Source organism: Zonotrichia albicollis, chromosome 2, assembly GCF_047830755.1.
Source record: "Zonotrichia albicollis isolate bZonAlb1 chromosome 2, bZonAlb1.hap1, whole genome shotgun sequence".
Classification (NCBI taxonomy): Eukaryota; Metazoa; Chordata; class Aves; order Passeriformes; family Passerellidae; genus Zonotrichia; species Zonotrichia albicollis.
In genome coordinates this window covers 18,264,870-18,280,062 of record NC_133820.1, presented here as the reverse complement: position 1 = coordinate 18,280,062, position 15,193 = coordinate 18,264,870, and the positions used below count along the sequence as shown (strand labels likewise).

The window sequence follows — 15,193 nt, the reverse complement described above, 5'->3', positions numbered from 1 at the left end:
GGGTAGTTAAATGGTTAACTTATTTTTCAAAATTGCTGTGCTAAGAATGTATAAAATGTACAAAACATCTTTGGGGACTGGGAGGTGCAGTCATCCCAAGACATCCTGCTTCTCTGGATTATATCCCTTGAAAACTTTGAATTCTGGCAGCAACCCATAAACAGAACCCAAGAAGCAGCAGCTGTGTTCCCCCTGTGCAACAGGATGTTGACCGCTAGATCACAATTTCTTAATATAAACCAAGTCCAGTAATACCCCAGTAAATCAGCACAGCAAACCCCCCCTCCTGAAGCCCTCAGGCTGGTCCCAGAGCAGGGCTGTGACACTGAGGCAAGGCAGCTCCTCAACTTAAAAGGCATCAAGGAAGAATTACTGTGCCAAGGGCACTTTAATCATAAAAGAACCAAAAGCCAGAGGCACAGAAGACTCTTGTCCTCAATAATGGCAGAGACTCTGCAGTAGCTCATGAACAATTACAGAGCTGCTGCCACAGAACTCCCTGTCAGTGCCAATAGGGGAGGAGCCAGGCTCAGGAATGGAGATCTAGAACACAAATTGTTTTCGCAGGATTGACACAACACTGACAAAGACCTTACCACCATGACTTTAAACTACCATATGAGAGAAAAAATTGTATGTTTGAGTATGGGAGAGGTTTCAGCCTTACAAAACCCACATCTTGAGAAACGAAGACAACAAAAGAATTCACACCATGATCTGTAACAAGAAAAGACAATTATACCAGTGCATTTACACCCCATTTTAGCTATAAGAACTCCCATTATATATCCTTTAGAATGGACCAAGACTGCAGAGAAGAGAGATATAAAGGGGAGGAAAAAAGGTGCCAATAAAAACAGATACCTTGATTTATGCCACTGTCTTTCACTACAGGCTCTGTCACTTGAATTGTATCATCTTCAAGGAAGAAATGTATTTTACAGTGTCTGATTCTATACAGCTCTTGATGTTTTTCAGGCACTTCTTCTTCAAAATAGGCATCAAAACACAACACCTATTAAAAACAATAAATAAATATAAAGCAGCAAAATCTCCAACACTTTTGCAAAATAGACTTGTAAAGGTCATGAGTAACTAAATGTATGGATTTCAGGAGGCAGATTTATTTCTCAGAAATGTAAGAACAGAAATCCACATTAAAGCACATAAATATAAAATTCTTTGCTTGGCATTTTTATTATCACAACATGTAAGCAGAGATGCAACTCTAAAGTAAAGAAATAAATCAAATACAAAATTATCAGCAGGTTGCTTGGAAAATCTCCCAAACAGAGCATTTCTGATAACACAGTGAGCTTCCCAGGTACTGAAACAAATTTTAGACTCCTATTCTATGAATTACTGGAAAATACAGTGCATGATGACAGCAATGGCTTCACTATCAAGGTAAGTGGAAAGAGTTCTTTTTAAACAGATCCTGCAAGTGTTCAAATGAATGGTACTGAAGACTATCAGAAAGAAATGACATTTTTCAGGAGGCATTTACAGCTGTGCAATGTTGGCATTTCAAAACTTCCCTGGTTCTGCAGTTCAGTGAGTGGGGAAATCACAGAGTGTAGCAACTTCTCTTCATGGTCTCTTGTGACAGCAATAATGCAAAAAAAAAAATCCCTTCACAGGGGAGGTGCTCAGTGGCACCCATACCTGGAGATCCCAGATCTAACTCAGACACCATTACACAAATTTTGCACTTCTTGGGATCAGTTTTTAACCACCAACACCAATGTTAAGGGACCATGAGAGATGTATCTACTTCCTAGGGCCTTATCTAGCAGGATGCCTGCTTTGGTAAGTATGTGCAGGAAGGCATTAATTAAAACAGCTTCCATCCTGCCCCCCCAACGCATTTGAGTCAAATTATTGTCAATTTATACTTAATTTTCCACACTGGTTATATTTAATAAATGCAATTACCTTTACTCTTGATTCATCACACAACTTGAGGCATTGAAAAAAAAGTCAGTTTAACCATTCCCTATGTTTCAACAAGCATCTAGCAGACCATGAGCTGGAAATGTCTGAAATCTAATAAGCTGGCTTATTAGAGTTCCCTGCATGACAGAACACACTGGTTAATAGTCTGCACTCCTTTTGCATGTGCCTTTGGGAATCTCAAAGTACCTCCTGGAGTACTCAGGAGTACTCTGTCATCCAGAGATTTTGTAACACCTCATGGACAAGAACAACCTCCTTTTCTACAGCTGGGCAGAGAGAAGTAGCAGCCTGCCCAGGGGCACACAACAGCCACCCTGTGTCCTGCTCAGACTTCTCAGTCACATTCCCTTCTCTCAGGCAAGGTAAGTGCAAGATGAGAATAATTCTGTTTCCAGAAATTATTTCAAAGGCTCAGATCCCACTGATATCAGTAACCATTGAACAGTATGACAGACACATTTTTGGCATCAACTCTCCTGCACTGTGACCCTCCACCACTAGAGAAATAAAATTTAAATATAATCAAATTACATAACCATTACCTGTTAAACCTGATGGCATTAGATCTTCACACAAAGGAATCTAGAAAACTCAGTTATAGTTTGTTAAACTAGTATAACATGCAAGTTTGTGAACAATGTACAGACTTCAAAATAAATCTAAAAACTAATACTTGTCCACAGTTATTAACTGGGGATTTCACTGCTTCATGTATCAAACACAAAAACACTGGACTAAACATCTGACATACAGCAGAGACAACACAAACTATCAACCTGCAACATCTCTTCCTCTTTCCCTTTGTCTAAACACTGGTGCAGAGTGCCATTTTTGGTGATCAAATGATCTTTCCTGGCCTCCAGCTACTGCTCTGGAATGACCAGGAGCCCTGTATAAATCTCTTGAACACTCCAGGGGACATAAAAGGGCTATGATAGAACCACTGTATCCCATTCTGAACATCCTGGGCTTCAGCTGACAAGGACCAGAATTTCATTCCTCATCCAACTGCTGGTAACCCATGAAATCACTCAAAACATGGAAACTTCTGCACCCTTTGTCCCTATTCTGCCAGTCCCACTAGAATGCTCTTCAAGAGCTCTGCCTCATCACTAATTGTTCTTTATTTTGTCAATGACCTCTTCTGAGAGCAGTTGTCTCATGAGACACAGCCAGGCAAAGCAGTCTGCTTGCATAGAACTCCAAGCCCAGTCACATCTTTAATACATTGGATTTATTTCTTTCTCTGAGCACACACCTATGCCCTGGTTTATCCCATCTGAGGAGCTTGTGCAGGCTCTTTTGCACTCACACTTTATTCTCTTTACACCCTTATCAACATGCTAGTGTGTGACTGAAATATATGCAGCAAGCAACTGAAATTTTGCAGATCAAAGCAGATGATTTGGGAGGTGTGAGGAGGGGAAGGAATAGAAATGAAGATGACTTACTTTTCATTTTGGACCAAAGTTACTCTTAAAAATACTCAAAATGTAACACTTACTACCTGGAGTCTTATCTGCACTACAGAACTACAAAGTTCCCATCCCACTCCTTAAAAAATTAAATGTTACCTATGAAAACCAAAAATAACAAATATTGACTAAACTCTGCAGCACTTTGCAAAGTGCCACAAAGTTTGCCCTGGCACCTGTGGCAGTCAAATTATAAATAACATTCCAAGCCCAGGAGGCCTTGTGTGTGTACTTAATCATAGAAGAAATTAAATTTACACCTGCTTCCTATTAGGCAAGTGAAACCACAAAGACAACTTCTCAGCTTACTTAATAATGAAGTTTTATGCCTGTCCTTCTTCCAGTTGCTATGGTACTACTGAAAGTTAACAGGCAAAGTGGTAAGAAAGCAGCTTACATTTCAAAAGATAAACACCCACTCAAACCTTTTTTCATTAAGTGCATTCTGCTGAGTCCCAAACTGCAGCACTGGAGGACAGAGCAGCATTCTAGGCTCTTAACTGGGGAAGCTAAATTACTTGGAGAGTGAGTGCCCTGTAACAAACTGCCATTAATACAAACACATGAGCCCTCCAGAGGCCAACTCTGAACCTGCAGACTCCTGTCCTGGACTGCCCTGTGGATGGATTAGATCAGGAATGGCCAAGCTCCTCTCACCAGCCAAGGCCAGGAGCTGATGCTCACTGGTGTGGGAACCCAGAACATCCCTCTGGCTGTCCAGGATGGCCAAGACCCCTGACAGAGGGCTCAGAGACCCTGGCACAGAGCCCAAAACACCTGTGGGTTTGATTATGACCCGTGGAGCAAATTACCAACCTTACATGAAGATCAGCAAGCCACAACAGTTTAGGTAGAATAATAGTGAAGTTATCATAGGGTGGAAAAGTAGATTTTGGGGTTTTTGGTATGGGAGCTCAGGAGACAAGATGGAGGGAACTGGGCATGTCCAGCCTTTCTCCTTCTTCTTCTTGGCCTCCATCTTCTGCTGTGATGTTGGCACTCACAGATTGGAAAGTAATTGTAAACATTGTACATGTAGTTGTAAACATTGTACATGTAGTTTTTAGTATGAAAAGATAACACTGCCCTGGGGGCAGGCAGAGTGCCTGGGACTGTCCTGCTGGATGGACCTCGGCAGGACAGGAGAAAGAATTTTATAGATAAGATACAATAAACAACCTTGAGACTGAGAAATTAGGAGCTCTGACTCCTTCTTCAAGCACTGGGCTGGGAAAAGAGACTTTCTAACATTTCATGGGGGTCACTGTGACAAGATAAAGATCCCAACACACTGGAAGGTCCCTCTGCCTCCTACTGAGCCCCTTTGATTCCACAGGCTTGGATCCAAGGCCTGAGGAGGAAGCAGCCTCCAAGAAGGGAGTAGGAAAAGCAAGTCCAGGTCTGGCTGAAGCTTCAACACCTGGGCACACTGGAGCAGGTCACACCCAAGCCTCTTGCTCTGGGAGCAACACCAGGGGATCTCAGGCAAAGCCACCCAAAGGCACGTGAGCTGTTCAAACCCAACATTTTCTTGTTGTAGTTCTGCTCTGCCAAAAATGAATGTGTAATTGTACTCCAATTACCTGCATGGCTTCTCTTTTAAAGCAAAAACTATGAGATTTGCCTTTCTTCTCAATATTTAAATACCATAATCATTTAGTCATGCAACATTTCTGCTATCTGCTGCATGATTCCTTTTTCTGGATCATTTTCCTTCCCTGATTGTAGGCTTTTTGCTTTAGAAATAAAACATCTCTAAGTAGAATTTAATGTGAATTTAAACATAGCAAGCAACAACAATGTACTACAAAATTCCTGTCATCACAGGTTACAGTTATTTGATAATTCTCTAACTTAAAAGGTGTCACTAAATTCTTGCAAAAAAAACCCCAAACCAAACAAACAAAAAAAAACCCAAAAAAGCAAAACCAATCAAAGAAAAACAAGCCCTAATTTTAAATTTCTGTGTCTGTATCAGACATACACAATTATACAATAACAAATCATACAGAAATCCAGAAGTCAACAGGACTTTGAGCATACAAGTATGATGGGATGAGTGAATCCCAAGCATGGAGCACTCCACTGAGTTTAAGGATTCCCAAGTGCCCAGACACACTTTCTCCTGGACTGAGGATTACCTTACATTCCTTCTTAGCAGCTTGGCAAATAATTCCCTTATTGTCATCATTTTCACTAAAAAGAAATATCCTTCCCACCCCCTTATTTTTGCTAAATCCTGTAGGAGATGTATCCCAATACAGAAACATTTTTATAGATTGTTTTTATGTTTATATTAATTTTCCGATACATTAACATAATGAAAAAAAATACCCACTACCACTATTTTGTCTATCTAGGAGCTTCTTTTGCATGCACAAAATAATCTTCTGAAATATCTAATGGAATGTCATTGTTATACTCTGTCATATTGTGGCTATTCATCAAAAAATATATATATTTCTACATACCTGCTTGTCAAATGCTATCCAAGAAGGAGGACCACTTCCTGATGCTTCAGGATGCACATTGCTGCTAATTTTCAGGGTCTGACCAGGTAAAGGTTCACCTCCTATTCCAGGTTTATCTTCAAACAGCCTCCGAACATTATTGCTGTACCCACAGATCTGTGATCTGTGGAAATTTTCTCCCCCAATCTGTCAAAAGTGCAGAAGAAAAAGAGAAAAAAAATGTCTGTTTTTTTGTTTTTAAGGCCATGGCAGCTGACCATCCAGGCAAGGAGGATTAATCATGCAAAAGTTTCTTTATATTTACTTTTAATACAGACTCTAAAAATCTGTAACAACTGGAATGCTGCAAGTGAAGTGACATTTTCCAGTGGCAAATTTGCCAGTATTATAGACAAAAATGGAATAATATTCAATAATTTACCTAGGCTGAGAGACTGGACAGTAGCAGATGTCTAACCCCATACTCCTTCCCTGCAATAAGAATTGAGGTGGTAAAGAAATAATCGAATCACCCTCAAAAACTGCTGTAAAAGGTAAAGGGGAAAGGCCTTTCCTACAGCTCTCCAGAGGACAAATGGAAGCAGTTCAGCAGCACTCAGAGAACAGCCTGCTCTCCTTATTCATGTCAAAGATCTTATTTACACTTGCATCCCTGAGTGCAAATAAATTCCTCTGCACTAGTGAATACACTTGAATTTTGAGAGGCTGGACCTGAATCAAAAGGCAGACATTCATTTCATCTGGGAGTATTTAAAAAAAATGTCTCTGTAGTGATTCCTCTGTATTATTACTATTTTTTCAGGCAATTAAAGATGGAGTGCTTAAAAATATAGGAACAAGCAACAGCAAAGAAAACCATCTTGCCCACTTGAATTTCTTGGCTGGGGCTGGAGCCAGTCTTCAGTGGCACAGAAAAACTTCTGGGCTCACACAAATATCACTCTTGTCCCTGGGAATGTCCCTCCTCAGAAGCTGCCTGCTTTGCTGGCCACAGGCAGCTGGTGCGAGCTGGGCTTGGGCAGCAAGCCCCTAGTGACCCCACACAGCAGACTTGTACAAGAGGGCAGGGAAATAGGAAATACCAATAGAAAACTCCACTTCCTTCCATGAGCAGCAATCCTGACTTGTTAGCCCCTCTCACTCTGCTATTCTTCCCTTTCTTGCCCTCTCAAAACCTCAAAATACTTTATCTGGGAAGCAGAGAGGGGGCGCTGCACCCTGGCATGCCCATAAAGAGGAGAGAGGCCATTAGAGCCCTCCCTCAGCCTGGGGCAGGGGGAACATGAGGGAAGATCAGGCTGAAGTGGGAACTGATGTTATGGCTGAGAAAAGCAAAGGTAGAGGAAAAGGCTGGACAGCAAAATTTTTCACAGCAGCACCAGAGCAGCATGTCAGTAAGGCAGCAGGGGGACAAAATTGCCTCCCCACTCTGTTTGGAAGACTGGGCATCACTGATTATCACATGCACTTGTGTAAACCACTACTACCCCAAAAGGTGTAGACAGTTCTAAGTTAGTATCATAAATCAAAAAATGGTACAAATAATCCTTTCTCATGATGGCAATGTTCAAGTGCTCCAAGACAACAAAACACACACCCAGCAGAGCAGTCCTGGGAACAAGTGCAAGCAGCGAAGCAGCAAAACCTGAGAGTACTCAAGCAGTAATTTCACTCTGCCAGCATGAGAGAGTCAGGAATTGAAAGGCAGGGAAGCAGCCTCATGGCACAGAATTATCAACACCAGCCTGCAAGAACTCTGCACATTGGGGTCACAGGCTGAACTGTTCACCTGCCTCCAGGTGCTCCAAAGCCAATGGCACAGAACAGAGAGGGCTGACACAAACAGCCCAATCACTGCTTTAGCTGAACCTTGCTTAAAATCCTTTTGCACACCACTTTGGGAAGGACAGCAGTATGAAAAAGAATACTTACTATTTTTACAAATCATTAATTTTAATACCATGATAATCAATGCCTATACCTTTGCTTAGGTTAAAAAAAGCTGAGCTAGCCAGTGCCATTTGAAACAGTTATTGCAAAGGAATAAGGTTCACATACTGGGGTTAGGAACAATCAGAGCTATGAGAGCACATCCCCAAAGAAGATACTTTAAAGGTAAGCAGTGTTTTGAACTAAGGTGGATAAAAGAGCATGCAGAAAGTATCACAATTTAAAGAATAATACAAAGGCAACAGAAAATTTCTCCTCAAGATATAACTCAAGAACAAGAGTTACTGAATAAAAGAGAAAATCAATAAAAGGAAATGCTTGTATGCAGACTAGGAGTTCATGGGGCATTGCTCAAGCCAGGAATTTAACCAGTCCCATTTGCAGGAATGATGCCCAAAATTAAACATTTTATATCAGCACAGATTTGTGAGCTGTGACATAAAATGCCTTGCTTCAGTGTGACACTGACATTTAGGCATCAGGAGCAGAGCTCCATGTGGCCATCCCTCCTCTCCCACAAGAAGTGAGGACAGCTGCTCTCCTGGATCTGGAGCAGCCAGGCACTGACAGGGGCTGGCACCTCCTTTGTAGCACATCTGCACTTGGGATGGTTTCCTCTCTCTACTTTGGGTGCTACTGAACTTCCCTTTGTTCTTTTGCTTCTTTTTAAATTAATTTTGTTCCTCTGAGAAAGAGCTGAGAAAAAGCTGGGGAGAAGTCAGGAAGGAAGGGAGCTTTCTGCATTTATCAGTTCAACTGCACAATAACTACAGTCAATCTGAATTTTAAAAGGGGATTTTCTAGGCAGAAACATCTGATTTATAATGAAGGTGCTACAAAACAGATCCACTTTCTAGGACAGCAAGTATTTAATTATTTTCCCCCTATTACCAAAGCATGTGTTAGGGAGAAAGGCACAGTTAGCAAAGCACAGTGAGGGTGGCAGTTTTCCTGAGCAAAGGAAAGCTTTTCATGTCCTCAAAACTTCTTCTAGAAGCATTTGCTGTTCATATGTTTTTGGGGTTTACCAGCAAAAGAATGGCAAAGTGTTCATCAAAGTAATCCAGGAATGATCCTGCTGGAATTTCCAGAATTTAAGGCTAAATTCACAACATCCTTAAAATTTTATGTGAAAAATACATGTTGAAACAGCTTTAATTCTGCTAAGAATCTTTTGTGTCATTCCTGTAACTTTTTAGGGTTTGACAAAAAGACTGTTTTAGATTCCTGATCACATAATTACCTACCCCCTTCTTCCAAAAAGCACCTAGACCCATAGACAAAACCATCTCTTTTCAAAATCTGTGCAATTATTTCTTAAAAAAAAAAAAAAAACCAAAAACAGAACAACAATAACAAAAACAGAAAGTTTAAACAAAGATTAGTTAAAATTAAGGATCGCAAAAGGGGAAAAATCACATTTGGGAAACTTCAGCTAATGAACTCAGACCACATCTGGCCTAAAACAGTGACAGAACACCATGCCACCTCCATATTGAATGGCTTCTAACAGAAAGCTTCCAGAGAGCAGGGAAGGAGCTTGAATGTGTCTGCTGTGCTAATGCAGCTCAACTGAACTGTGGATGTGCTGAACAAAGCTGGACATTTTCTGTGTGCTGAGCCTGAAAACTATTGAGGCTCCACTCAGTAGTGACTAATCCAAAGGTCAGGGCTCTCTGACTGCAGCTCTGGGCTCTGCACTCTCAGCCCCTGCAGTCCTCGGGGGACGCTGCCTCGTGCTCTTGCTCTGGAATGGAGTCACAGCAAACTCCCCAGGGAGCTGCACATTCCAGCTGAACCAAACTCAGCTGGAAACCTTCCAGCACAGCAGCTGCAGTGGTGGGAGAGCCCTCAGTGAGCTCTCAGAAGCCACTGAGAGAGAGTTTTTAACTCAGTCCCACAGGAGCTATGGCAGGAGTGGCAGCACAGTTCTGCACCCAGCATCCATCTGTAATTCCCACCTTGAGAAGAGCAGCTGCACCCTGGATGTCCTGCCCAAACCCTGCATCAGGAGGAACTGTGGCACCTCTGAATTATCCTAGGCTGCTGATAAAGTCTGCTTCAGCTAAGTGATGGAAATAAATGCAAATGCTACACACTGTGCCAGTCAAATTCACATGACTGATTTCCAACTCTTTTATCACCCCCTGCTTGCTGCAGAGGTCTCAGGGTGTTCAGGGTTAAGTGGAAATGGAAAAGGAGGAACACTGTAAGACATCATTGCCAGCAACTCTGGTGCCACTCTAAAACATCACAAAACAAGCTGCATCAACACCAATTACAAGCTGCTGCAATAAACAAGAAAGATGTGGAATTTCTGCTGTGCCACTAAAGTTTATAACAGAACTTTTTCAGTTTTTTAAGGATGTAGTTTCTCCCTGAGATCTATAAAATTATTGGCTGATTCTCTAAGAAATGCCATGGAGTGTGGATCAGTACAGGAAAGGCCTGGATCTGTTGCTGCAGGTCCAGAGGAGCTCCAGAAAAATTAGCAGGAGGTTGGAGAACCTCTCCTATAAGGACAGGCTGAGAGAGCTGGGGTTATTCAGCCCAGAGAAGAGAAGCATCCAAGGAGACCTTACTGTGGCCTTTAAAGGGGACTATAAGAATAAAAGGAACAGAGTTTTTAGCAGAGCCTGTTGCACCAGGACAAGGGGTTGTAGATTTAAGTGAAAAGAGAGCTGATGCAGGCTGGGTATAAGGAGGAAATTTTTAACAATGAGGGTGGTGAAACACTGGGACAAGTTGCCCAGAGAGGTGGTGGATGCCCCATTCCTGGAAATACTCAAGGTCAGGTTGCCCTGAAGGTGTTCTGCTCATGGGCTGGATGACCTTTAAAGGTCTCTTCCAGCCCAAACCATTCTGTGATTCTGGCCTGCTCTTACTGCCTGGGAGAAGACAACAGAAGGATAAAGGAAAGGGCCCAAAATGCAGCCACAAGGGGCAGCTACAGGAAGATTCAGGTTTGGGGGTCATGAACAGACAGATCTGGGGGAGCAGGGCTGAGGGGCAGGAGGTAGTGGAAGGAATTCAAGGAAAGATGGCCAGAGAAAGAAAGGACAGCAGACACAATTACTTATAAAGAGGTTGGGAAATGTTCTTGGTCAAGAAAAACTAATGTCCTGTTTTGTGGGTTACAGAGCAGCAGAAAATATTTCAGAGGCAGGAAACACAGAGCCATAGCAACACAGTTGAGGGCAACTCCACGGTGCTGCAATGAACAAGGAAGATGTGGAATTTCTGCTGTGCCACTAAAGTTTGCAACAGAACTTTTTGCAGTTTTTCAAGGATGTAGTTTCCCCCTGAGATCTATAAAGTTATTGTCCAATTCTCTAAGAAATGCCATGGAGAATTGTTGCACAGGACTTCCTCTCTGGGAAGGAAAATCTCCTCTGAGGGATTTCAAACATCAGGTGAGAGAATGCACTGGTCAGCCAGCACCTGGCAAATTTGACCATATGAAAATGTGTTTGCCACCCTCCTCCTTAGCTGCTGACACAGGCAAGGACATCAATCCACTGCCAGAAGGAGCAGCTGCCTTTGAGAGCAGGAGGCAGATGAGGAGCACTAATAAAGGGAGTACCTGTGTTGTAACCAGTGCCTTCCCTGACACAGTCCAGGCTCCAAATGCACAAAGTTTTTCTTGCAGTAATGAAGCAAACCTTTTATATGCTGTGTTTCCATCACCTGTTCAAAATATCTGTATTGTTAGATTTCCTCATCACTCACAAAAAACACGGACACTGCTGATGAGCAGCTGATCTGTTTTAAAAGAGGTGGAAGGTTGGGGTTTTTTTTATGAATGGACTTCTGTGTACACAAACTACTGTAATTTTGATTATGAACACTACCCTAAAGTTCTGATTTTCTGGAAGCCACCTTATTGAACACATCCAAGGCAGACAGAGCACACATGTACTCCCCTTCCATGCCCTTTGTGGGTCTACAGATGAGGCAGGTGGAAGCATTAGGAGCAGAGACAGGAGAATTTCACTAGGAGCTTGAACAGCAATGAGTGGAATTAATATCCACACAGCAGTCTCGTAGAAGAGGACAGGGAAATAGGAAATGCCAATAGAAAACTCCACTTCCTTCCATGAGCAGCAATCCTGACTTGTTAGCTCCTCTCACTCTGCTATCCTTCCCTTTCTTGCCCTCTCAAATCCTCAAAATACTTTATCTGGAACAACTTTATAGGAACAACCATCCCCTGTCCCCTGTGCATCCTTCTTCAGGGAATGCTTTGCCACTGTTGTTTCTGTGCAATAAGAGGCATTGGTGGTGATGCTCACAGTCCTGACAGGTGGGAACACTTTCTTCCTTTTCAATTTATCTATAGCAGTGACACCTTTTTTCTCCTTTAAATATGCTATTTTCAGCTTCTCATTTGTGGAGGTGAGCTGTCATTATTAACTCCACTGTCTCAAGGACTGACAAAAAGAGCAATCTGGAGCCCTCACAAGGGCCTAGCCATGGTTTTATAATGTTGTCTCATGGCACTTTGTGACAGCTTTCACATGTTTAGTTTTCATACATACTCACTGCATGCATGTCAGCATGGAGTGTTCAACAGTGTTAGTAACTCTTCCCAAGCATGTGAAGTTAAATTAAACCAATTAAGTGAAATTGAAGTTTGGAGAACAGTAAAGCCACAGATATCCCTGAGCTGAGCTATTCTGCTTCCAGCCAGCAGGTACCAATGGCACACACCTATTCCAGTGCTGCTGATACACCCACCTCAAGAGTGGCACACAAAACCAATCCTTAACAAAACAAATCTCAACTCAGCAAGAGACTGAGTATTCACCACCAGACCTTTTTTTATACCCTTTCCAAAACAACAGCATCCAGCTGTTTCCAGGGAAGAAGATGCTTGAAAGATCCTCACAGGCTGTGCTTGCAAGAGGTCCTGTGTTTGCACACACCTGTGCAGTGCTGGGAGTCCACATAATCCTGCACAATTTCATGCTCCCTGTACCTGGGCAGCTTTGTGTCTACCTGCCTGGTGTCTATCACAGAATCACAAAATGGCCTGTGTTGTAAGAGACCTTAGAGATCATTCAGATCCAACCCCTTTTTCATGGGTAGGGACACCTTCCTCTAGGGCAGATTGCTCAGAGCTGCACCTGACCTGGCCTTGAACACTTCCAGCAGTGGGGTATTGACATGTTCTGTGGGCAGCCTTGACCACAACATGTCTATAGCATGAAAATTACAGATTCTCTTTCAGGTATTTTAACACTATTAACATTAAAATAGTTTCATTTGCCTCCTGAAGGCATTAGCTGGAGTGCTGTGCACAAATTCTGCCTCACCCCCTGCACTGCTTCACATTAGAGTGTGTTCAGCAAATTCCTAGCTATCCTTGATGAAAAATTTTGAAGTAGTAATGGCAGCCTTCTCTTGTTTGTTGTGATAAAATTACCATGTTGAATATTTAGCCTGCATTAATGGTATTGGAAACCTTGAAACAGCACATCTGCATTTCTGTCACTGCCCTCTCTGGCAAAGCTCTTTTGGTTACTTATTTAGAGGGTATCTCTCTCTCCCAGTTTTGTTCTGTTAGAGCTCAAACTGCCCCAAAGCAGTTGCCAGATCACAGAATCAGTGAGGATGGAAAAGATCTCTGAGATCAATGAGTCCAACCTGTGACTGATCATCACCGTGTCACCCAGGCCAGGGCACTGAGAGCCACATCCAGGATCACCACGGTGTCACCCAGCCCATGGCCCGGAGTGCCACATCCAGCCTCTCCTTGAACACCTCCAGGGACGGGGACTGCACCACCTCCCTGCTCCCTGGGCAGCCCACCCCGATGTCCAATCAGCGTTTTTGTGTAGAAACTCCTGCTGGTGTGCAGCCTAAACCTGCCCTGGCGCAGCTCTGGCCTCGTCTCTCTTGTCCTGCCGCACCGCACCCGGACCCACAGCTGAGGCCGGGCGAGCTCAGCGCACCCAGGAGCGCCTCTCCCTGCGGGACCGGCCACGCCACGCCCGGGACCGCCTCCAGCGTGGTCCCCACGGCCCCGGGGCAGGGCAGGAGGGCGGGCGGGAGGCGGCCCGGGCGGTCACTCACGTTGCGGCGGCGGGAGAAGCCGGGCAGCAGCGGCAGCGCCATGGCCGCCCCTCAACCGCCTCCACCGCTGCGCGGAGACCGCGCGGCGCTGACGTCATGCGGCCGTGACGTCACGGGGCGGGGACAGGCGCGCGGCGACGGCGGGGGCTCATTCCGTGCCCTCATCCTGAGCCCTGATCCCGAACGGCTCCATCCCGAACCCTCATATCGAATCCTCATCCCGAACCCTCATATCGAATCCTCATCCCGAACCTTCATGCCGAACCCTCCTCCCGAACCCTCATCACGAACACTCATCCCGAACGGCTCCATCCCGAACCCTCATATCGAATCCTCATGCCGAACTCTCCTCCCGAACCCTCATCCGAACCGTTCATACCGAAACCTCATCCTGAACCTTCATATAGAATCCTCATCCCGAACTGCTCATACCGAACCCTCATCCCGAACCCTCATCCCGAATCCTCCTCCCGAACAGCTCCATCCTGAACCATCCTGTCCCGAACCCTCATCCCGAACTGCTCCATCCCAAACCGCTCCATCCCAAACGGCTCCATCCCGAACTGCTTGTTATCCCGAACCCTCATATCGAACCCTCATCCCGAACCCTGATCCCGAACCGCTCATCCATCCCGAACCGCTCATACTGAACTGCTCCATCCCGAACCGCTCCATCCCGAACCCTCATCCCAAACTGCTCCATCCCGAACGGCTCCGTCCCGAACGGCTCCATCCCGAACCGCTCTATCCCGAACCGCTCATCCCAAGCCTCATCCTGAACCCTCATCCCAAATCCTCATCCTGAACCCTTATCCCGGGATATGGCCCAGGGGGATGCAGGCAGGTCCCGGCTTTCCTCCTCAAAAGCCCCACCAAGTGCAGGGGGTGCCTCAGGGTGGGTCCAGAGTCAGCAGTAGCAAAGTAGAAATAAATCCATTCCTATTTTTGTATATATATAATTAATATGTATCTATGATTATCAATTCTATATAATTAATATATATAATATTAATAATATTAATTAATATGCATAGAAATATATCTAAATATTATATGTATATATAATTTATATCGTTTTTATTATAATATAAAACCACATCATGTATAAATGTATCACAATATATAAAATATATGTATAACATATATTTATATAATATTTATTACACATCATTATTTACCGAATGCTTAATTAACATAATATCCAACAGTAGCATACACTAAATCAATTTTTTCAATTTTTCAGGATCAATGGCCATTTTGATCACG

At 43.7% G+C, this 15,193-nt stretch overlaps 1 protein-coding gene across 1 annotated transcript in view; it reads right to left on the bottom strand.

Annotated features, from left to right (window-relative positions):
* EFHC2 (EF-hand domain containing 2) overlaps positions 1-14,042 on the bottom strand; it is a 58,142-nt gene extending 44,100 nt beyond the window's left edge. Inside the window, exons 1-3 of the mRNA XM_074534516.1 lie at positions 13,928-14,042; positions 5,903-6,088; positions 865-1,015 (exon numbers count right to left, since the gene is read on the bottom strand). Of these exons, the coding sequence (XP_074390617.1) occupies positions 865-1,015; positions 5,903-6,088; positions 13,928-13,969 (379 nt within the window). The 5' untranslated portion in view covers positions 13,970-14,042. The remainder of the gene's footprint in view (positions 1-864; positions 1,016-5,902; positions 6,089-13,927) is intronic.
* Positions 14,043-15,193: the final 1,151 nt, after the last annotated feature.